General features: G+C 36.8%; 1 protein-coding gene across 1 annotated transcript in view; it reads right to left on the reverse strand.

The window, feature by feature from the left end:
• ANOS1 (anosmin 1) overlaps positions 1-25,440 on the reverse strand; it is a 144,352-nt gene that overhangs the window by 15,780 nt on the left and 103,132 nt on the right. The window contains exons 7-9 of the mRNA XM_065655572.1: positions 23,324-23,526; positions 19,961-20,108; positions 15,030-15,182 (exon numbers count right to left, since the gene is read on the reverse strand). Coding sequence (XP_065511644.1) covers positions 15,030-15,182; positions 19,961-20,108; positions 23,324-23,526 — 504 coding nt within the window. The remainder of the gene's footprint in view (positions 1-15,029; positions 15,183-19,960; positions 20,109-23,323; positions 23,527-25,440) is intronic.

A 25,440-nucleotide genomic window follows, 5' to 3' on the forward strand; every position in this document is an offset into this window, starting at 1 on the left:
TAAAATAAGTAAATATATTTCAGATTTTTTGAGAGGGAAATGCACATTCATTCTGTAGCTTTAAGCTGTAAAAGCAGCTCAGAATCCCGTTAATGCCAATGCCAAATACATCTGTTTGCCACTTCAAAAAGTTCAGGTTCATATGCACGATTTAAGCATTTTAGATTGAAAAGTTTTGCTTAAAATACTGCAACTTATCTGATAAGTCATGGCTGCATGACGGTTAACAGGAATACCCTAGGCCCACATTCTACATTTGCTAAATCTCATAATCTCCCTATGGAATTTGAAGCTCGAGACTCATTCAGAAAAATCACCCAGTAAAAAGCCAGGTAACTATGCAACTTTTCATAGCTGGAATTTCTGATTGAAATAGTTCTGCAGTTTATTGAAAATAAACTAATAAGCTAAACAAAAAAGTAATCTCTTTTCCTCATCTTTGCCAACGTTTTCCACATTTCTGTTCTGCTGTACATTTCCATTACTGCCAGCCATGTGAATAATTTAATCTAATGTGGTTTCTTTTTTTCTACCATGTAACTGCAGACAGCTTCTTTCTTTCCTTCAAATACTTCTTTTCTGTTTTGTATCACATTTCTTGTTGCAAAAGGGTGCCAACTTGACGACCATGAGGAAATGAAGTCTGCTTTGTAGCCAGAAAACTGGCACAGCATGGGCAGGAACAGCAGTGAAGTTTGTTCACACAACCCAATGCCACCAAACGACAACAACCTACTATCACTACCTGAGACCAGGTAAACAGATTTAAGATGTATGTATTTCTTTGCATTCCTATAATTCACAGCACATAAATTACAGCAGACTGTTCTGAGTAATGAGGCTAGTTCTGTCGCTGGTTCGCTGAAGGTCTTCAGGCAAAGCACTTCATGTCTCCTTATCTCTGTCCCACCCCTGTCAAGTGGTGATAATGATAATGGTCCACGCTGTAAAAGTATTTCAGCTCTATAGTCCTATATTATTGTTTGATGGGTGGTTGTTGGATGATGGATCTCTACAATTTGGTATAAAAATGCCAATTAATGCTGGCTGTGACAACACTGTTATGCTGGCAACCATACTACAAGAACTCATTAGAAAGAAAAATCGGATGGTATTTGCTGGAAAACAAGATTTCAGAGCAGACTTGTTCAACAAAAGCAGCTCAAATTAAGGTTTAATTACAATAAAAATGGCTGCATCAAAGAAGTCAGTAACATCAAGCTGATTTCTGTATCGTGACAGGATTTGACGTAATTAACAAGCAGCATCTGATAGATTTTTCCATTAGAATAAAATGTGGTAAAAAAGTAAAGATTATAAAATAGGACATATTTTTATGAAAACCTTTACCTGGCAGTACAATAGTATTAATTTAATATACATTACAAACATATGTCAAATGAGTATGAGAATGGTGTTCTGTAATTTTTGTCAAGTTACCTCAGCAAACTCATTCACTCCAAAATATATCCATATAATTAATATGCTAGCTGTATGTCAAAAGGTGTTATCAAAGTTTGGAAGATAATTAGCCATAAGTAAACCTGTCGTCCTCGTTCAAACCTAACCTTTCTTCAAACAGAATGCCATAAGGAGACTGTGAAGCTATTCAGTAAGAAAATTACTGAAAGAATTTGTTCTGCATGTAGCTAAGCCTTTGGATTTATTATATATTGTTAAATCTGATATTTCATACAGCAAAATGCAATAATTATTTGGGACTGGCCACATGGTTTTCGTTTTTCTTCTCATACTGCGAGGCTGATCTTACAAGCTTCTGAGCACTCTGGCCCTGATTCAACAACGTACTTAAACATATGAACAGTCGTGTTGACTTCAATAGTTAAGAGTAGCTAATGCATCAGGCCAGAAAGTTTAGTACTTACAAAGATCAAGACACTAATGACCATATAAACCATAGTTAAAAGATGGTCTTGAACATTTCTTCGATTGTCTTACACTAATAGGAAGAAGGAAATATAGCAAAATTAAGTAATTTCCTTTCTGGATCATGTGTCATGCAGCATTACTGCTCTAAAAATAGCCTATAGCAAAGGTTAAAGTTTTTATATTTAATATAGCAGCACAGGGCGGAATCTGCTCAGAGCACATGAAGAGCATGTCTCAGTATCTACAAGCTTCATTAATTGTTTCTACAGTCAAGTTACAGTATGATTTTGGGGAGCTCTGTATAAATTGTGTGTCAAACAACACACTATCCAGGACAAAAATTATTTTTCTCGTATTGAATGGTGAAGACGTGCTATGGTGCTTGTAAAAGTAACAGTGGTAAATGGTGAAATGTATGATGCCTTGCATAAAGAAAAAATATTTTATCGCCTCATAAGTCCCCAAAGATATGTACAAGTCAAAGGCTTCCTGAAACTGTTCCGGCAAGGGGTGAGCAGCAGTGTTTGCTCTGCACCAAGAACTATTATACAAATAGTTGAGATACAATATAATGAAGTGTCTTCTGCTCTCTCAGGCTTGTGCTCATCTGTTTATCAGGCCAGTTATTCTCCATGTCAACACAGAGTTCTATGATACACGTTTCCATAAACACATTTTCTGCTAAAACTTGGTTGCTGGAGAGGTCATGAAAAAATGCAGAGAAGGCTTAAATATGGGCAAAATCCAAGTGAATAAATGAAGCAACGTTATTTACTACCAGTTGCTTCAGTTTTTAAGATAATTATTATAAAGTGATCCACATGTCATTTATTGCATTGTAATATCAGCATGACTGACGAACAGTTTGGGAAGGAATACTTTAGTGTACTGAAGAGATACGCAATGTTATCTCAGTCAGTACTTGATCATAACATTTATTTATTCACCTATTGGTTCACATGCCATTCTATGCCTCTCTGAATCATAGCATTTCTTGCCAACGTGATAGGACAAGAAATGATAGAATAACAAGTGTTATTTTACTCATGGTGGTTGAGCAAATGCAAAGTGAGTTATCAGCCTTAGGATACAAAGGTAAAGACAATTTATCCTCAATTAATGGTAAAACGCTGCATCGGTGAGCTAATGCATTGTGAGCCTCTCTGCACTCCTCTCTTCTCCGTAAAGACTATGTTGTCAATGTGTTCTGTCTCACGCATTTTAGGTAGGTTCTCTTAAAAAAATGAAATTAAATAGGCTCTGGCCCTTTAGCTGCCTGTGCACTGATTCACCCAGTGGTATTAAAAAAAAAAAAAAGAAAAAAACAAAACCAAAAATATTTGGTTATGAAATTGATGGTATTCACGACACATCTGAGAAAACTAACTTTTTAATAATCACCTATTCAAGTAGTATAATTAAAATAAACACCAAAAGCCTCAGTTGACATTTAAGCTTGATTCAATAAACACTTCCTAACAAGGCAAACTATACTGTTTCCTGCTCTTAGATGCAATATAAGCAGTTATTGTTTAAATCACAAAGATTTTGTTTCTCATATCATGCCATTTAAAACAAACTTTCTTTCTATAGAACACATTCTTTGTATAATGCAATGACAAGCCTTTAAAAAAATTATATTAACAATTACTGTGTAATTTAAAGACAGGCCTGAGCCACATTATTTGTGTCCATATCTAGATCTAGGTAGCCTCAAAGTTTAAAGATGTTTATGTTGAGGGATTTAAGTTTGGGATCATCTCTAAGACAGATTACCTCTACCCTCACTCCTTTTCCCACACACAACATCCTATACAAAGTGAGTTCAACAGTATCTTATTCTGGTTTTCTGTTACAAGGAAATCTGCTTCTTATAGGCTCCAAGTCTCACAAGAGCTGCTTGTAGCCTGAATAGAAGCTTCCTACATTACTCCCTCATAGCGAGATTTTCAAAGGTATCTAAGCATCCCAAAAACTGAATTTAATGAAAAAGAAACAAACAAACAAGTCCAAGCCTTGCTATGGTTATACATCTACTGAAACTGTCACTAGGTATTGTATCATTAGCCCTCTGTGTAACTTTAATAAGTCTGGACATTAATTTAGGTGGGGAGGCTACATTGAAGGTAGGTAATCTGAGAGACCCTCCCAATTCCAGAGTCAAGGTACAGACCCAGCTTACCCCTAACTCCACACTGGGAAGAGATGCAGAGATGCACTTGCTCCTTTCTGTCTCATACCCTCGGCAAAAGCCATACAGGTGGGTTTGCACACATGGCCAATGCTCCACCAAGTTCCAAAGCTGGACTTTCACGGCATGCATCCTGGCATGCCGTATCAGCATGTTGCTTTGCTGAACTGCTATTCATAAAGGTAATGGCATGAATATGCAGTTTCTAAATCTGCAGTTTAAGACTACTGAGTCTATGGTAAAAAGAACAGAGGAAAACCAGGTTAAATATCTACAAAATCATGTGCATACAGACAGGGTGAACGGAGCTTCACTGTCTTCTGTGTCTCCAATGTAAGAATAAGTACCCAAATGAAGCTGGAACAAGTGGCTTCAAAGCAAATTAAAATATGTGGTTGTTTCATAGAACAAGCACTTAAAACTCTGGAACACCATAACCCAGGGTATTTCAGATGCCCAAAATTTATGTGACCCTGATGGGACACTGCATATTATAGTGGAAGAGAAATGCATCAAAAGTGAATAAATATAATGAAATCACATTGGGCTCAGGAAATCACATGACTTTTAAGTTGTCTGAAGCTGAGACAATAATCTGCACAAGTATCATTATATGCTGGCCCTGTTCTTATGTACCTTTGGATTTTGTTTTGGCCATGGACAAGAACAGAACACCTATTTGGATGGACCTTTGGTCTAGACTACTATGGATATTTTTATATTCAGTTAACAGTCACAGGAGTAAAAGCAACTGATGTTTAACAAGTCATAATTCATCAACTGCATACACGTGACATCTTTAAATTTAGATTATAATTTCAGTGTCAGATAGCCCTTTTTGGTCTCTTTCCTGCCAACTCTAGCTACTTATTCAAAGAGTCCAGTTTCCTTCCCTGTCTGTAGTGTTTATGCAACTGGTTTTATGGCCACCAAATAAACTAGGCTAATTAAACAATACAGGTTAAAAAGAGGCATCTGGAGGAAAATTGACCCAGTTTACAAGAGGCCACTTGTTAGTTTAAACAACCTTCACCATGAGTGTGATGACTCTCTGCCGATAGTTTAACCTCCCCTAGATCATAAGCTAAATATTTTACTTCAGAACTTAGGCAGGCTAAGAGAGCACTCATGAGCTGTTATTACCCCAGAAGTGATGAAAAGTATCTTGCTAAACTGCAATACCTCAGTATCTTTTTACTGATAGTTTAAATGATAGGATTGCTCCAGGTATGGTAGTGTAATCATTTAAGACAAAGCTTTGATTGAATGTGACCTAGTGATACAGTCTGGGGAAAGGAGAGGAAGAATTGGGTGGTAAAAAGCTTCTCTTTGTATCCCTCAGTGGTTCAGACTGCCTAACAACAGACATTGCCATTAACAGTCTTAGAGACATTATATATGTGTGCATACATATAAAATTCTGTATTTGTTGTTAATAATTAACTTTATAGGTTGTGGTCATATTCAAGAACTAATAAGAAATGTAGAAAGCTGCATCCTGGGGAGACAAATTTTACTGAAGGAACCTAAAAATGCTGGGTTTAAAAAGATATTTTTTCCTGAAGAATTAAAAATCAGGTTAGAGTCTACTTATTAGCTGGCCAGTTAATTTTTTCAACGTATTAGCTGGCCACTTAATTTTTTCAATGCCTTGAAGTGAGTTAAGTCTTGATAAATGGTTTCCCAATGAGACATTGAAAGTGCCTCTGCAGGCTGCAGGTACTCATCCCACATAATGATGGTCTATCTTTGGATTGCACTCATGAACTAGGTAATTCGCAATTACATTTCTATTTGATCTTTTAATGTAAGTTCAAAAGAAATCAAGCTCAAAATTGTACTTGGTTATTAAGAATAAAAAGACAACTTATTTTAAATGCATAGATTAAGTCAAATTAAATACACTTTCACAATTATTAAAGGTGTTCTGGAGTATGATTCAGGTCATACTGAGGGCTTGGGAACAGCATACACTATGTACATTTTAAAATGAAGCAATAAGTGGATCAGCCATACAAAGTGTAGAACTATTATAGTTTGATGAATGTTCTGGACCAAACCAGTCCAGTACAGCCACAATCTGCCTCCAGCAGACACCAGTGGGTGCCTGCTAAGCAAAATCAGTCTCTGTGTTGTCTGAGCTCTGGGACAACAGTGTGTAAGTTCTGATTTGGCTTCTCATATTTAATTTCCTGGCAGACTTTGAATCAGTTCCAATTGCATTCCTGGGACTAATTGTTGGACAGACTTGCCCCTAAGTTTCTCACACTAAGAGCTTTAACCACTTACCCTGAAAGTAGGCAAGTGAAAGGCAACCAGTAATGGTTTTTTGTTGCCTGTGGAAACATGAAGAAATGCAGCAAAATGTGCCATTGAAAAGACTCCCCAATATTGTCTCATTTGCAGGGGAGATGCCACAGAGGTTGCCCCTATTGTAAACGTGATTTTAAAACTTTACTATTTGTCCCACTAATCAATTGCAGACTATTTGAGCAGTTGCACACTGTTTGCTCTACCAGACTTAATTATTTGTTGTTGATGTTTTTCATGACTCACACCAGCAATATTTTAAATATTGTTAGCACTTCATATTTGGACATAAACCAAAAGCAAACCAAATAGTCCAAGTCCAAGTCCTGTAGTAAGCTTATAAAGTACAACAAACATAACTGGAGAGGGTCAGAAGCTCTCCTTTTCATGCTCTGTAGGCAGAAAAACAGCAAAGACATTTTTCCTGGAACTACATTACATTTACGTAAGACAAAGTTAGGGAGGAGCAGGAACCACACAGAGGATACTTCTGACAGGATATTCTTTTAACTCGGGAATAATTTCCACAGCAGTTAAAGCTGACAGCATTACCTGTCTCCCCAGGAAGGATGCTGGGGAAGCCCACAGGATACAGGCAGCTGAGTCAGCTGCAGCACACATGGAAAAGCAAATTATGCAGTGTCTACTGGTGAACTTCTAAAGAGATCTAGTTGAAGATTCCTGTGCTCAGGGCCAGCTTTACTAATTAAATCCCTAAATACAAATGTACATTATGCATACTCACGCAATCAACTTCTCCTGAGCCAATGTCTCTGTATTCGCACGGAAATATGAGAGCAATATATTGGTGTATACACCACTATAATAAACAGTGAGGTCTTGTTGAAAGAACCATCTGGACCACAGTGACACCTTCAAGCACAAATATTTTACTGCTTAAATATTGATGATTAGAAAACAGCCAGCTGCTCAAACACTGATCTTCCTAGTGCAACAGTTAGTACTAAACTAAATAATTCCTTAGTGTTAAGCAATTACTGCTGAATTCTTTACAATAACAGCTAGAAATTCCCCTGGTATTGAAGGGTTTCATCAGCTTCAATGGTTCTAGTTCTGTGAGAAAGGACCATTGGATAACAGAGGGAAAGCTTTCAATTATTTTAAAACTTGCCATATGAAATACCTCATTGCAAACAAAGAGTCAGCATGTACGGCCACTTCATTTATCTCCCTGAATTAAGTGAAAGTTAATTTTGTTTTCCTAAGACCTGGTTTTAAAAGCATTCATGGTAGTTTTCTGTTTACTTTGCCTTGCCTTGCATTTTATTCTTCCCTGTAATTTAATTCATTATTCTTGTTTGGTTGATTTATCAGACAATGGAAGATTCTTTGCCTCTCCCTGCCTTTCTGCTTTAGCATTTACCAGAAACACAAAGAAAGAAGCCTGAAGCCAAGTCTTAATGCATTTTAAATATTTGTCTTTTTAAGCAAAACCAAGGGGCAGATATATTGATTTTAAATATCTAGAAGTACTTTAAATGTTTAATTTAAACAGAGGGATATAAATGCACATAGACTTCATTCAAAGAAAAGTGAAGGAATCTAAAGCTTTACCTGTGCAAAGAGAGCTACATTGTACTCAAATAACAGCTGCTAAGAAAACGGTAGTGAAGGCAGAGCAATGGGTTCAAAAATATTATTGTGTCGTGTTGCTTTGAAAAGGAATTATCATACTAAATTACATTCTAACATTTTCATGTATTATAATTATTGCAGTAAGTGATGAGAATTGATGCAATGAGATCATAAAGAATTTTTTTTTTCCTTCTGTCTATGGGAAATATCTCATTTTCATACACAAATTTGCAGCATCTTGAAGGCTGCTCAGCTGAAGTCCCAAACCTCAGCTCTCTAGTTGACAAATCACTAGGGAACAGAGTAAACATAAGGAACTTTTTATTTTCACACTTTCAGTCTTGATTACTGCACAAGACACTGAGGATCTTAATTATCCTAAGTAGCCAATCCTTTTAAGTAGGGGGTTCAGACTGCATCTGTTCTTGGTAATGGATGGTACTCTGTGACTCCAGCACCAAGAAGTTAAAAGTGATTTGTTTAAGTTGATTCCACTATTTGACATAAATAGCACATAATTTCTAATTTCACACAGTCAAGATGGCCAAAAAATCTGGCCACAAGCAAGTTCTTAGTTTCGTTTACAAAAGTGGGATTCATGCTGTTGAAGGAATGTACTGTGTTTCTCTAATCCCAGGCCTAAGTCAAAGGCAGCAAGTGAAAGAAATTTTCTCCTTTCAGAAAGAAGCTGTTGTATTCATATAACTACAATCTGCTTTTGTGATGACTCTCTCTAGCAAAATTATGTGCATTTGCTAAGCACCTTGTACTGCTTGAAGTGTGGAGTTATTTTTGCTAGCATACATCCTGAAGCAAAGTTATTATTGCCGTCATACCAAAGCATTCAAACTGCAAGATTATTTCAGAAAGAGATTTATTTTAATGTAAAGTCCAGATCCTACATTCCTTTCATGCCTCATGCCTACTGAAGCTAATGGGACTTAAGAAATTATGCTTAAAGAACAGGCCTAGATCAGTCTTTCCTGCTACCAAACTGCAGCACATTATGATGCATATATACGGAAATAGGACTGTTGTCATTATCACTTAAAAGAATGAATCCTGTCTGCAATTTCTAACATAAAGATATGTAAATCCTTTCAGTTTTAGGTCAGTCTGACAAAGGTAAGAGTGACTTCCAAAACATCTAATCAGAGAGACTGATCTTGCAGCTTTAGATATTTTGAAGCCTGCACAAGTAGTTGAGTCTTGCTTTAACACATATCTGAAGACTGTTGGATAAAGTGTCCTTTAGCTGAACGTTGCTCATTATATGCTAAAATGATTATGTAACCAGTATGCAAACGTGTAACCAATTGGCTCTGTCGGACTGCCCTGAGTAGTGATAAGATTTTGTATATAATGGCTGTTACTTTCTGGTATGCTGGCTTTATTCCAGCATCCAGGCTTGCGCAACTCTGTAATAGACAATATTTCATCTCTGTATGCTAAATTTGGCCTTTTTGCACACCAGGTGACAGAACCCTGTTTTTGGGACAACAGGATCTTCCATCCACTTCCTCAGACTTCAACTCAAACACTGTCTTCAGTTTCAGAGTACTGATAAGTAATCACTTCTTTAGTGTACGATAAAGACAGTCCAGTGATTGCTTCCAACACCACTTCTATTGAAGCTGATGCACAGGACAGAGGTCTGGTGAATTCTATTTAGAGGGATGATACAAAAACAAGACCTTCAGCCCTGATGCCATCCTTGTGTTCCTTCACTGGCTTCCAAGAGGCACATTTGCAAATGACACTGCAGGATATGTCTTCTTTGTAGTAATGGAAGAACTAACTTTGAATGTCAAGAGACACCATTGTAACTTCTGGAAATCCCAAGGTACAATGCAATAAACTGTTAGGTAGCCTCTGCAGCCTGGTATTCATAAATGACAAATTCCTGTCATTCAGAAAACAATAGCAAGATCTGTTATAGGGCTTACGGACAGGACTGAACAGCTTGATTTAACTTCAGAGTTAGTTCTACTTTGACCAGATGGTTGGACCAGCTGAACTTCAGAGATCCCTTCCAAACCATTTAAATTATTCTATGATTCTGTTCTACTTTGTCTTTTTCAGACAAAGTAAAATGTTTCAAATTCAAAAGCAAAACAATTTATCAGCTAACAAAAGGACCAATGAAAATAAAGTAATAATCTAAAACAACCTTCAGAATACATTTGTGTTTCTTAGGTGGTCTGAGACTGCAAGAAATCCACACAAGTCCCTCCTTCTGTTTCTGGAATCCATAGTGTCCTGTGATGCTACAGTATTGGGAGGCAGTACAAAACTCTTCTATAGAGCCATCTTGGTTTTGGATAGAATTAAAAAAAAAAAAAAATTCTCAGGTCTAAGTAGAATGATAGGGCCACTGACTTCAGGAATACAACAAAAAATTCTGAGCAGCTATTACTATAGAAAATGAGTAACATTCCTACAAAGTGAGAGACTTCTGTTTTAATTGTTGTTAAAGTTTTCATTACAGTTAAAAGACACTCTATATCAACATACCGGTTTAAATTTCTTCATGTTAAAAAAAAATCTAAAATCTAAATAACGTATTTAATTCATCACCACTGCAACCATCTCTTGTCAGGACCATGAAGTCCAGAACAAAAAGTACAAAAAATCTTGAAAATCAAACCAGAAAAAGCAAAGATTCCTACAACCGCCTGAAATTTTGCTTAATATACAAATGTCCAACATGTTGAAGCTTGACAGTCGTATTTCTTGAATTATTTTTTATATCATGAGAACTCTCACCATTATCAATATACTTATTTCACAGGATTTCATGATATTTTCTTAATTTCTTTTTGTTTTACAGGCACACGTCCCACATTCAATGACCAAAACAGTGGGATAGAGTGCCCACACAGCAAGTCTGCAGACGGCACTGAGCTGAGTGGTGCAGCTGACATGCCTGAGGGATGGGATGCCATCCAGAAGGCCCTGGACAAGATCAAGAAGTGGGCCCACGTGAACCTCATGAGGTTGAACAAAGCCAAGTGCAAGGTCCTGCACCTGGGTCAGGATATGCCTGGTATCAATACAGGCTGAGGGATGAAGGGATTGAGAGCAGCCCTGCAGAGAAGGACTTGGGGGTACCGGTGGATGAAAAGTTCAACATGAGCTGGCAATGTGTGCTTGCAGCCCAGAAACCAAATCGTATCAGAAGGAACATGGCCAGCAGGTTGAGGGAGGTGATTCTGCCCCTCTACTCCGATCTGGTGAGGCCCCACCTGGAGTTCTGTGTCCAGCTCTGGAGCCCTCAGTGCAGCAGAGACATGAACCTGTTGGAGAAGGCCCAGAGGAGGCCACAAAAATGATCAGAGGGCTGGAACAGTTCTCCTGTAAGGACAGGATGAGAGACTTGGGGTTGTTCAGCCTGCAGAAGAGAAGGCTCTGGGGAGACCTTATTGCGGCCTTTCAGTACTTCAAGGAGGCTTATAAGAAAGACGGAGACAGACTTTTCAGCAGGGCCTGTTGCGATAGGACAGGGGGTAATGGTTTTAAACTAAAAGAGAAGAAATCTAGACTAGATATAAGGAAGAATTTTTTTGTGATAAGGGTGTTGAACCGCTGGCACAGGTTGCCCAGAGAGGTGGTAGATGCCCCATCCCTGGAAAATTTGAAGGCCAGGCTGGACAGGGCTCTGAGCAACCTGGTCTAGTTGAAGATGTCCCTGCTCATTGCAGGGAGTTGGACTAGATGACCTTTAAAGGTCCCCTCAAATCCAAACTACTCTATGATTCTGTGATTTCTGACTATAGAATGGCTGTGTTCCTGTTCCAAAAAACCCCTATTAATTTAATAGCAAACTACAAAAATAATGAGATTAGAGTAATCAATAGTGACTCTTGTTTTCACCCACCATGTGGGAGACACAGAGGTTAACTCTCTGTCAGGAAGGGTTTGACCTCTGATTGCCTATCTGCAATGGCAATAACCTAGACATCAGGCCATAAAGTAGGCTGAGGTGAATTCTCTCTCAGTATTTCCTATTATAGTTGCTGCACTCTTATACCTCCTACAACTCCCTAAACATGACTTGAGACAGTGCAGTTCATAAAGAAGAAAGACATGTGGGTACAACGCCCAATGCATCTGGCTCCACTAACTGCTGTCTTCCATAAAAATAAGACACAGCCCATATGCTTCTCCTGCTGTGTTCTCTGTATAGTGGAACAGATCTGCTCTGAAGTAAATTGTCACTAGTAAATTTAGAGTCAGAACCTCATCTATGTAAACTCCTGTAAGAGCTCATAGAAGCTGCTAGCTCCTCAGAAGCAGGTAACTGGCTCTATTTCAGTCCTACATAAGGCAGTGCCTCCTGCTGAGTTACTGTATATGCTGTCAATCAGAACACAGATACTTTCTTTTAAAAAAAGAAAAGAAAAACGTAAGTGTGACAAACAGCCATATTTTGCCCCTTTTCAAACACCTTTGCTATCACTGTTCATTTTGTGGGAATAATGAAGGCATCTTCTACTGCATGGCTGGGGCATATACCGAAATGCCCTGGTGCATGCAACACAGCTTGCTCCCAACATGTGCCCAAAATGGACCTCTGGGTGTCCTTCTTATACAACTGGATGCCATGGAGTCATACATGATGAGTCAGCTGTACAGTTAGAAATTTAGGAACTCAACTAGTCCACTCCTGGCCCAAGGTGACAGCATGTAAATCCATGTAATTTCTAACAGGTCTGTGCCATATCTGTCTTTGAAGATTTCCAGTTGTGGAGATTAAACCACTTCCAAACACTGTTACTTCCAAACTATGAGTGACTATGAGAAGCCGGATTACTTTATTTCTTTTTACAGGCATTTATAACATTTAATACAAATATTACTTCCAGGTATGTAACACAGGGTGGAATTCAGCTCCAGACTTCGATGTGAATATTTAGGTACCTATGATACAACATCTACTTTTAAGCTTGATATCTAAACCACCTCTATAATTGTGGCCACCTAGGTCAAGACACCTACTTTGGAACAAGAAGAATATTGCTGTACTGGTCATGATTTTTCCTCCATTAAGTCTAACAGTGACTTCGGAAAATTATTCATAAGATGAATTTCACTAGGGGTGTTGTCATTTTGGTCAAAGGACACATGATCTTTCTTCTGGAAACAGGCTGGCAGGAAAATGGCTGCAGTTGGATTGATTGTTCCACTGGGCTGAATCTTGCCTGCAGACTGTGAGTGGCACAACCCCGCCTCATGCCTATGGCAGGCATCATGGTTTCCTCATCTTTGAATCCTGTCTCTCAACTTTTTTTAGTTCAGACTGCTGAGAATTGAACCTCAGCTCATAGAGAGACATTAGGCATCTCTAAGCCTTCTACAAATGAGTTGCCTAGTCTGACCTAGTCATCTGGTCTCCCTTCTGCACTCAGTACGGAAGAGAGCCATCTCCAGAGAACGATTCTGCTGCTGTGTGGAATGACTTGCTTCAGAAGTCACCTGCTTTTCTTTTTTGACCATAAAAGGAGCTTCAACGATGAGCTGACATCTCACTTCAGAAGGCTAAAGCTTAAGGTGATCAGTCCCAAGCTCAGAATACATAAATCTCACTTTGCATAACCAAAACCATATGTTTAGGTAAACGTACTATTCACAACTTAAAATGTCTTAACTTTTATTTAAATTTTAAATTATTCCAACTTTCCATAAAGTGAGGCAAAAATGAAATATTATGGCAAAAGCTAGAAAAAAGAAAGCTAGCATAGGCAAGATAGGGACAAACATTTAAAAAGTGTATGTAGTCAGGCTGAGCCAAAGCTTACAGATTTTGTGGAGGAATAAGCATTTGATTTGAAAGTAGAAAGGTAAACACTCAAAAAGGCAGGCACTTTTTAAGAAGCAAAGGATAGCTCTCACAATTCACACCATTGAGCGTGGTATATTCTTACGTTACACAGCATAATTGAGTGGTTATATAGCCTTTCTTTGATCAGAATGGTGTGGCATAAACCTAAACCCAAAAGAACTCAAATATTTCTAAAATTCTTCGAAAAATTCCAGAAGAAAATATGATTATTCATTTTGTTGCCCTTTATTTCAAATACAAAAATTGAATGGATTTTATACATGTGATACTGCTACACATGTAGATTGCTCCAAGTTAAAACACTAACAGCACTAGCACATTTTCAAGTAACAGCATATGAACCTGTTATGGCTACGCTGCACCAATGTGTAACAACCCATGTGCTCCTAGAGGACAAGAAAGGAAAACCCCTTTTTTGATTTCTGAATCTGATTAGACACTTAAAATTTATGGCATTTTCCTTTAGACTGGAAGACTTAAACATAAAATCGTTGTTATATATTTCTGAAAAACAGAAAGATGCATGCAACATAGCAGTAAACCAACTTAAAATATTTTTCCAGTGGTTGTGGCCAACTATCCATCCTGTTCTAATTCAAGGTGACTGATAAAATTTGGCATAAAGCCTATTGTGGCTCTAACATAAGCCACTATACTTTGAAATTTTGTGGTTTAGTTTTTGTGCCACCACTGTATGATTTCCATATACATTTATTTCCTAACTCATTTCTCAACTGACAAAGTCCAACAAGAGATACTGCAGTGCCATCAGCAGAAAATCTGCCCGGAACCATGTGTGCTTGAGACCCTCCAACAACACTCCAGGGCACAACATTCATAGTCACAAAAGCTCCATCGAACATAAGGCCAAATTCTGCTTCCCTATTTATAACTATGGAAGCAATTTCCACTTAACTAGAAATTACCTCTGGGAGGATTCAATGTTCCAGCATGGGTGACTGTAATTTTTTGATAGCTGATTCACATCATTTCCCTCTGCCAGATATTTACACATCCATAACACAAAGAGGAGAGGAAACATTTCATTCTAACGTGAAGCTGAAGGGAAGGAAGGACGGGTGTAGGATTTAACTTTGATTGACTATATGAGGTTCATTGTATTATATCAATGTTCTACAACTCTGGGGCAGTTGATAAGAGTTCATTAGAAAAAAACAATGAAACAAAAATTTGACAAACCTGTTTTTTTCCAGTAGACTTTGACCTGGAGTTGATTGTCCTGATAGAAAGGAGTTCCAATTTTAAGAAAACGAGTGGGTTTTCTTCTTTGAAATGTTGGGTAAGGATCTATAAGTCCTTTCTGGGATTTCCCAGCAGAAGATGTCTGTTCCTCTGCAATACACGGAACAATCAGGAATTATTTATTTAAGTACAGTGCAGTGTAATGACTACGTTAACAGTGCTGAAATTCAGAAATTAATACTTTAATCCAAATTTTCTTATTTCAGTACCTTACCTAAACAAAATTAATAGAAAGAACGAACTGTCCAGAATGGTTGAAAAGCATAGAATTGTTTTGAAATTCAGTCAAAAAAATTATTTCGGGCAGAGAGAGAAAAAAATAAGCATATTTTAATATGAAAATGCTCTGTAAATTTTCAAAAGAATGCTAAGAACAAGAACAAGAAAGGTTAACACATGGACTTTTTAAACAGGCATAGTATCTAGCGGTAGTTCTGTATAATCACTCACGGTCTTTATATTTGTGCAGTGTTTGAATGAACACAAAACCCAAGGATGGCATTGAGTGTAACCCACAGAGTGCCGCATGTGGTTATTACATCAAAGTAAATATAGTCCTTTGGTAAGCTATGCAAGAACACTGTGGTCAGATTAAAGATCTTTCTTACCCACTTTCCTGTTTCCAACAGTGAACAGTGAATGCTTATGAAAACACTGTAAGAGCAGAATTAACTTCGAGCAATTCCCTTGGTGTTATGTGCCCAGTTTCCAACAAGCAATGGCAACGGGACGTTCTTCATGTAGCATTTCCCTTGGCAACACGTAGCATTCCCTTGGCAATATCTATTTCTAGATATTTTCAGCTGAAAAGGCAGCAGTGCCGATCCAAACTACATTTTCATTACACACTTGCAAATGGATCAGTTCTGATTAAGAGAATGGTATTTGCATCAGATTAACAAAAAAGCTGTATTTAATTCAATAATACACCTAAATGAAAAGATTCTAATAATTAGGAAGTGGCAAATTATTAGCTACATACTTGAGAGAAAGACTCAGGTTTCAATAATTAACATGAATGCCATGTAAACTTTAATATTGTGCCCTACAGGTATCTTCTGCTGAAAACCATTTGCTTTTTGGCCACTTTACTTCCTCAATCCTTTGCTTAACCTGATACAATTTTAAGTTTTCTTTGTTTTAAATTAAAGTAAAACTATCAAACTTAAATTCTTTCTCAAGGTAACCATAACATTCATGCTACTTAAAAGGAAATAAAAAAGTGACAGAGAGAAGTAAAAATTTAAATCTATCAGGTATACCTCAACTTAAAGTATTTTAATTTTACTAAATCTCCATTTTGCTCTTCTCTCTCTGCTCCATTTCCAGAAAAACTAGGACATCAATTTAGAATATTTCTATACAAAGATCAAGAGCAAGAGTCTTGCTGCATTTCCCAAAAGTGAAGCACACAAATATAGTGAGGTAACAGATTTCTGAGTGTGGGGAAATATAATGCTAGAGGGTGAGGGTCAAATCTCACAGAGGTCTGTAGGACTAAATTACTTCAGCGGGTTATGGACTGCTCTCTATTCTGAAAATAGGAACAGACACTTAAAAAAAAGACCTTAATTCCACAGAAAGTTGAGCAACTGATAGTGAGACATGTTGCTTCTGGAAGTACTTGCCAAAGGGCATGGAAGTCCCCAGATTAAGAGGGGGCGTGAATGTCATGTCCTAGATAATATTTCAGGCAATATTTTTTTTCTCCTTTTCATATTTCTCCATCTGCTTCCGAGTATTCTCAAAAGTACCTCAAGCAGGACTGGCTCTATACCCAACCAACTTCAGTGAGATTCAGAAGACAAATCTGCATCTCCTCCAGAGGCAGTTTTTATTTGCTTTTCTGTGTAAGCTATAACTTAGCCATATTTTAAAAATGTCCAAAAAGGTCCAAATACACTAAAATGTGTGATACAAGTGGTTAAGGCTCAAAGAATCTTGAATACTTTACTTCATGGCTTTAATGGAAAGGATGCTTAGATTTGTCTACAAACTTATTATTGAATTACTCTACTATTAAAACAAATATGTGTTGTAGTTCTCGCATGGACTGATTTCCAGTTAAAAAGAAAATATAGCTTGTTAACTAAATGGATATCCATAATTTGAACATAGCAGCCAAATACTAGAAGTATACATGAAAACAAAAATATTGCTATTAGTGTAGTATTACTCTGGTATAAAAAACAATAAAACAATTAATGAACTTTATAGTCCAAAAAGGTCACCGCAATAAAGTGAAATAAAGCACAAGATATGACAAAGTCTATACTAATTAAACATTAGTAGATTGCAGACTTTCACGTAAACTACTGAGGGATTCCTTTTTGAAGTAAAACGATCAAGAGAACAGACTGTCCAAGCAAAATTTTGGAAGGAATTTAAATCTAGCTGTGCTGGTGACAGGAAAGAGATGCCACCAGAGTGGACAGAAAATAATGAAACCACAAAAGTCACATATGAGGTTTAGGGTAAATGAACTCTGTTTGGTAGAGCATTTGTAACTAATAATTCAGAAGTGATCTGCATCAGATTCTGAAAAACACGATTTTTTGGAGAGGGAGAAGTAAAACAAAAATGTTCCTCTCCCAAGAAAAATCCATTGATGATACAGACCATGAGAGACAGTCCATCATGAGACCACGGTGAGTTGATAACAGCACTACCAGCAAAAGGGTTTGTCACAGTAAATAAGTATAGAATGGTACCAAAATCAACACAGTCCAACCTCCATTACTCAGATTCAGTTTAGAGGAATTCTGTTGCATGGAAAGGCTTTATTTACTGTTATGTTTAAAGACTCTGATGATCTGACCTAATGTCAGGACTAGCCTGACATTAATTCATTAGTTCATTAATTCATTAGTTCATTAATTATCCATATTTCCAAGAGGGGAAAGTTCATTCTCATAGTAAAATGAAAGAAAGAAATTCAACAGCTTGCCCAACGTCACTTGGGCTAGATGTGTGTAATGGCATCTAGAATTTCCTCCCAGTTGCCAGGACACAGCCCAGTCTCAGACTCGGGTGAAATCCAGGGACCAGCCTTCTCCTGTGACCTGATGGAAAGTAAACTTGGTTATATGTTCCTTCTCAGACCTGTGACATAATCTGGTGAAATGCCAATTGAGATGACTGGACTGAAAAATAAACACGTTAAAGTTTAGCATTGAGATCTAGAATTTCAGTGGAACTTCTAATCAGAAGAGACAAAAAGAACAGGGCTGGGTGAGGGGAAGGAAATTTTTGCTTGTTTATCTAGCAAAATGTGCTTTGCAGAAAACAAACAAACAAACAAAAAACCACAGACTGACAAGAATTCTTAGGAAAATACCCAGCAAAATGAGAACATCTCCTAAATACCAATCATACGCTTCTAGTTGAGCCTAGTGGCTGAGTGTACTGGAATTAAATACCCAGCTCCCGCCATAGTTTTTCTTCTATTACATTTCCTGTGAACATATAGAAAAGAAAGGAAAACTAAACGTGATAACTCAAAGAAGCTTTTGATGTCATGCACAATCCTGCAAACAAGGTCACTGTCCTAGGGAATGACAGAAAGCACAGGTACAATCTCGGAGGGCCAGTATGGAAAAGGCAGAACTCTTATATTCACTTACATTGTGCTTCACTGCTGATTTAACCCAAACTTGCCTTACGTACAAACTCTGGAGATTCAAGATCATATTTCAAGCAAAGACCCAGTGTATTGAAGAGATGAAAATATGGGCCTTTACTGCCTCTTAACATGGCCCAAAAAAGTAGTAAAAATGAGCTTAAGGATCTTTATGCCTGCTTTTTCTTCTTGGTGCGTTAATACGGGAAGCAACTGTAGATATAAAGGTCTGTTATAACTAACAATTACTTTAGAATATTTTATGTATATCCAAACTGAATATGCTTGCAGAAAGGTCCAGCAACAATAGCAATTGATTAGTTATGGTGAGAGTAATTACAATTACGGTATGAAATAGCAACAAGTAAAGATTAAACTTCAGGTGCACTTTAAAAAAAAGAATGAAAAAGGATGGAAAATGAAATGAAGCCAGGACAGGGTATTTAAAATCATATTATTTAACACATTATAAGAATTTTGGTGTATTGGTTACTCAGAGACACATCAGCAGTTGGGGCAGTAACTTGGTACTGTATTGTAATTACACAAATAGTATTTCAATTAGACTGAGAATCATGGTTTACTTTCAGATTTGCTTTTCAATTATATTACTTAGCATGAGAAGCTTTAAAGAAGATCTTAAAAAGAAATAACCTGACATCTAAAGATCTGAAGACTCTAATTTGAATGTGGGTCCTATTCATGCAATAATTTCTTGAGAATTCATTGCTCATCAGGCATGGAGCATTTTAGATTCCCTAACAGAAGAGTTGATGTTCTGTATCGGTTCATAGTAGATACATATTTGTGTAGTCCAAGAATCCAAATTAATCTGCTACTCAAAATAGTCGGGATTTTGAAAAGCCTTGCAAGCTAAAACTGTCCAGTTAAGACAAAGACACAGAAATGCTTTTATTCCAGCCACTGGCAAATAAAGTATTTAGACCTGTATTGCATTTGAAAAATATTAACACCATAGTAATGCAAACGCTTCCATTTTCATGACCTTTGTTTATTTCAGGTGAATAGGATCTCAGATAAAGAATTAGGCAAAAACTGTCACCAATTTTTAGATAAGAAATGTAATGTTAAAAGGTTACTCAGCTTCACCAATACAGGATCACAATGACATGAAACACAAAGCTTTAAGAAAATGATTCTTTTAAATTGGAGAAATCATTACATAAAACATTAAAATTCCAGATAAAGAAGAGATAAAGCATTCAGGTGTTTGAACATAATTACTCACTATTATTCCTGGTGTCCTGAGTCGTGCTAAAATGAAGAGAAACCTTAGCACTTTTCAGGCGTATCTGACCCCAACGCGTTACTGCCTGCAGTTCTACATTGTAGTTGCTGTTGGGTTGGAGTCCCTCCAGGACCACATAATTTTGGGCCTATAATAGAGGAGAATAAATATACAAAGTAGTTATAGTATTACTGAAACACAGGCCCTTATTAAAAGCAGGCATGTTATCTTAGGCACACTACTCTTTTGAAATTAGAAAACTCATGTATAAATTTCAACAGAGCAAAAATTTATTTATTTAAAAAATATATTTTATTGGACTCTGTTTTTCTGTGTCATTTTAAAAATACTAACCTTCTTGATGTTTACATAATTTTGGCAAATACTTGGCAAATATAGCACCTATCGTTTAGGTCACAATTAAGGAGGTTTTTTTTTTACACGTAACAAGTTTTATTCTTATGCCAAAATCATTTTAGCAAAAAAAAATTGAACTTATTCTCTAATTTCTGTGTTAGCAAAGCAATTGAAAAATTTTTCTACAGTCTGAAGACAGCTAAAATCCAACATTCAGTACATTTTTTTGATATTTTGTATTTGTTTCAACTGTTGAAAACAGAAATGAAAAAAACAAAACCAAAACACACAACCAAAAATACACCCATTGGTAAGAAATTTTTTTCTGTTATAGAATGGAAAACAGAAAAGAAAAAAAGGGGTTTCCATTGTCATGGAAGTATCTTAAATGAGGAAACGCCAGAGTAAGATTATCATTCTCTGGTCAGTAATCCATAAATTAAGGCAAGTCCCATGATATTGCAAATATTTTTAATATTCTTACACTTCTAAAGTTTTAAAATTTGTTTAAGAGAATGACCTTTTTGCCCTTATCTCAAACAGAAGACCTTACTCCATGTTTTCTTTAGAATACTTTGTGCCTCCGAAGTCTGACAGTCAATCCAGAGTGAACAAGATAACCATATACTGCCATATTTAACACTTCAGGGACTGTCAAAAGCATTTCATATCAATTACCTTAACTTGTTTTGTGCTGAGATACTTATAACATTGACTATAATGCTCAGTTAAAAGTGTTAATATTGCAGTCAAATTATTTTAATGTCTACCTGGAATGATTTCATACGGTACTCATTATAAAATTATTTGGACTAGACTACATCTAAAGGTAAAAACCAGGTAAAAAAACTTCAATGATCTTTAAAAAATAAGATTTTTCCAGCTTTAATTTATTTTTTTAAGTTTTCTGCAGTTTCAATTCTCAGACAGAAGACTTGCTATAATATTCAAAGGACCATTGATTAGCAACTGCCTCAGGAGTGCCCTGTGGGAAAGTCTGAATCTTACTGACACAGCTGTACAGTTTCATGAAATGCTGCAAAAGAAAATGTACAATGAGACAGGAGTAATATGAAAGATATTCTAAGAGCCTTCCTTTTCTCTAAAACATCATAGAAACATAGAATCATAGAGTGTTTGGAGTTGGAAGGGACCTTAAAGATCATTTGGTTCCAACCCCCCTGCCATGGGCAGGGACACCTTCCACTAGACCAGGTTGCTCAAAGGCCCATCCAACCTGGCCTTGAACACTCCCAGGGATGGGGCACCCACAGCTTCTCTGGGCAGCCTGTTCCAGTGCCTCACCACCCTCATGGTGAAGAATTTCTTCCTTCTATCTAATCTAAATCTGCCCTCTTTCAGTTTAAAACCATTACTCTTTGTCCTGTCACTACACGCCCTTGAAAAAAGTCCCTCTTCACCTTTCCTGTAGGTCCCCTTTGGGTACTGGAAGGCTGCTATAAGGTCTCCCTGGAGCCTTCTCTTCTCCAGGCTGAACAACCCCAATTCTCTCAGCCTATCTTCATATGAGAGGTGCTCCAGCCCTCTGATCATTTTTGTGGTCTCCTCTGGACTTCTTCCAACAGTTTCATGTCCCTCTCATGTTGGGTTCTGGACTTAAGCGTTCCTAACCTGATGCCTGGCTGCTTGGACAACGTACCTTATACAAACTGCCAATGCAACATTAGGGACCCAGCTCAATTTTAAAATTCTCTGGGTTTTGTGATTTAAGGACCAGCTTGTGCAGAGAAAGTTCCCCTGTACTTTTAGGCTGTAGCCTCTGCCATGAAGATCTCTAGCCAATGGCAGCTTTCCTGAGAAGCACAAACATTTCTACTTGGCACAGTCCAACCCTACTTCTATCTTGCAAAATTGATTTTTTAGAAGTACTAGAAAGATGTTTCTTTTCTTTGGTTATTTACACCTTTTTTTTTAAAAAAAAAAAAGGAAAAAAGTATTAAACTGGAGTAGAAAAAAAAAGAACCAATTTATCTGAGTCCCTGAAATTACTCCGTATTGTCTACATTTGTGGGGAAATTTTGGGAAATTTGTGGGAAATTTCATTTTTCTGCCTGTCAAGCACAGAGCTGGTGGTGGTGGCTCTGTAGCCTCTGGACCTTGATCACCTGTCAATTCCCATCAGAAGGGATGGGTCCAACATGTTACCAGGGTGGCAGCTCTGCTGTTTTCAGTCTGCTGTAGATGAACTCAGCACTCAGCCTTCATTGCCTGTATCTCTCTCAGGGTTTGGTGACTGAGGGACAGAGAGGGAACTGTGACTCTCTGGCTGTCGTTCACAGTGCAAGTGGGCAGCCAGAGCCAAAACATAGTGTTAACACAAACATCGGACCAAAATCTCACAAAGCATTTATTAAGAGCACTGAGAGTTAAGTTCAGCCTGTTCTCTGTAATTGATTTCTATTTCTGTTAGCTACTTTAATATAATATGCAATATGCTCAAGGATATCACAACAGATACTTTCCTACTAAAGCAATATTCAATACATCATTCAAGAAACTCACAGGAATTTGCTGCTATGGAAATACACCAGATCTTTCGTACAGCAGCTTATTTAAAGAGTTTTGGGGTTGATTTTCCTTGGACCTATACTGACTATTTAATGGTTATTCTATATAATAGTGTCACAAGTTTTACTTGCACAGTGAAAGAACAAGGTTACAGATGACACTGGGCTTTTTAAATAAAGTAAGTACTGTACCTTTAAGAAGCATTAACAAAAGAAGTCCGAATTTAGCAGACAAACAGCGTTTAACTTCCTATTCAGCTCTCCTGCAAAATCTTACAGTATTTACTTGCATTTTAAGGCAGAAGTATACTTCTGTCTCTGAGTACAATGAAAGAGAGAGATTGAGAGATCAAAATTGTCTGTGGGGTTGGTGATATTAAAAATTAAGACCACTATTTTAGCACCTGCTGAAGCTTATCACATATTTTACATTTACACTCTATTTTGTGTGTGTTTCATTTACTATTTTCTTTCTTACCCCATCAGTAATCTTCCTTCTCTTTTTTTTAGCTGGGATTACGTATTTGCTATATGTCCAGCTCCAGAAGACTTTGTAGTGGTGCACTGGGATATCAGGCTCTTCTGGAAGATCCCAAGTAATCATTACATTTACACTCCCATCATTGTTTGCACTGATATTGGCAATTCTGATATTAGATGGAGCTGGTGGAGCAGACGGATCTGGAATTTAAAACAAACAAAAAGATTCTAAAGTAAAGATCATCTTCAATAAGGTAAAGATCATCTTCATCTTGTGTATTTACCAGGCATACATGAGCTGGATTAAACACTCTCCGCATACTGAAGAAAATTCAGGCAAAAATTTCCCATCAATGATTTGGCTTCTTGTAAATTCTAGAAATTCAAGCTCTACTGAAATAAACACTACGGCCATCTAGTTTTGTCATTATTCGGTGTTGCTGATAGTTCATAAATATTACGAAACTTTATCAAAACATACTAGACTATCAGTTTTGCTTTTGTCATTCGCCACTTTAACTATGTAGTGAGCATAAAACACTCATGTTCTACAAATGGCCTTGTATAGTCATCACAGAATTGTATGGTGGAAACACTTCTTATTTTTTCAGTGTTGCCAGACTACTCTCAAATGATAAAATTATGTTTCTACATTTTGAATCTTTCTTCAAAATTCTAGTATTGATATCTATCTACCACCACACAACATAAAAACTTCCTTAGAATAAATATAATTAAGATGTAATGATAGATTATGATGTCACGGAAGTCTATAGGAGTTTTTTTAGAACAACAAGAATTAATTAGCTACCCCTGTGATTTATTTCCCTATCCCTGTTAAATTTCTGGTCAATATCAACTGAGATATTATTCCTTCAGTTGTCTCCTTGATGACCCTAGAGTCAAGAAGATCATCCGACAGGCAGAGGTTCCAATATTGAACCTTTTCCAACACTGAATATTACGTCCTCCTTGAGGATGTACTGTACACTATCCTGGCTCCAAGTAATGTGAATCCATGGAAATTTTGCAACTGAGCTTCTTTTTAATCTCACTTTTTAACACCTACTTTTTTTTTTTTTTTTAAACAGCAATGGTAGCCAAACATTGGTGAAAAAATATAAGGAAACTGCAAGAACAAAATTTAAGTCAACAGTGTGACTCAAAAAAATTAAAAGTATAAAAGTATATCAGGCAGAATAAAGGAAATTCATAGTAATTCATAGTAATTAAGGCATGTTATGAAGCTGTAGCCAAGAAAAAAACAATCTGACTGAAAAAAGCATTTTCATGTAACTTTTTAGCCAAATGAGCCACCACTTATTTGCCAGAAATAAAACTGGAGGTGTGCAGAGGGGACACCAGGCATTCATTTACTGCACAGTTCACCTGCATCTTTTTATAATGGTAAATGAGCTGTTAAATAAACTTTCCAGGCATAGTAAGTTCATCAGATAATCCCTATGACAAATGTTCTCCCTGAAAAATTCCATCATTTAGTTCATGCAAACTGACACATTCAGAATTAATAAAGACAACATTTCCTTTTTAAAGATCAGCAGATGTGAAATAATGGCTTATTCCTGTTATTTAACAGGACGCTCTGTTAAATTACAATGGATGCTCCTGTTTCCTCACACATGCCATTTTACTTAAATACTAATGGATGCCCCTGTTTCCTCACACATATAATTGAACCTAATTTTTGGCCGTAAAAGTTACAAAGCACATTTGAGTTTAAGAATTCTGGAAATTTAACTTAATTTTCAAAATAATGACAATTCCTTATTTCTTCTCACTCATTATTTTAATGAGTTTGTAAACCAGTTCCTTTTATTTTTTTCTGGCTTTGGACAAGCACTGTTCTTACACTTATTTCCTTATTTGTGAAGTAGCCAGCAAGTCCACTTTAAACTATACGAAGCTATTTATATTGGAGGGGATAAATTTAAGAGATTATTTTAGTTATATGATTTGTACTGTTCTCTAACAGAACTTTTCATTTACTTCTATCATATAACAAAATGAGTAGATATGAAATCTAGGTACAATAAACATAAACTGAATAATGACTCATAAATCCAAAATCTTTATTAAGTATTCATCTTCGCTGAT

Source organism: Caloenas nicobarica, chromosome 1 (genome assembly GCF_036013445.1).
Source record: "Caloenas nicobarica isolate bCalNic1 chromosome 1, bCalNic1.hap1, whole genome shotgun sequence".
NCBI lineage: Eukaryota > Metazoa > Chordata > Aves > Columbiformes > Columbidae > Caloenas > Caloenas nicobarica.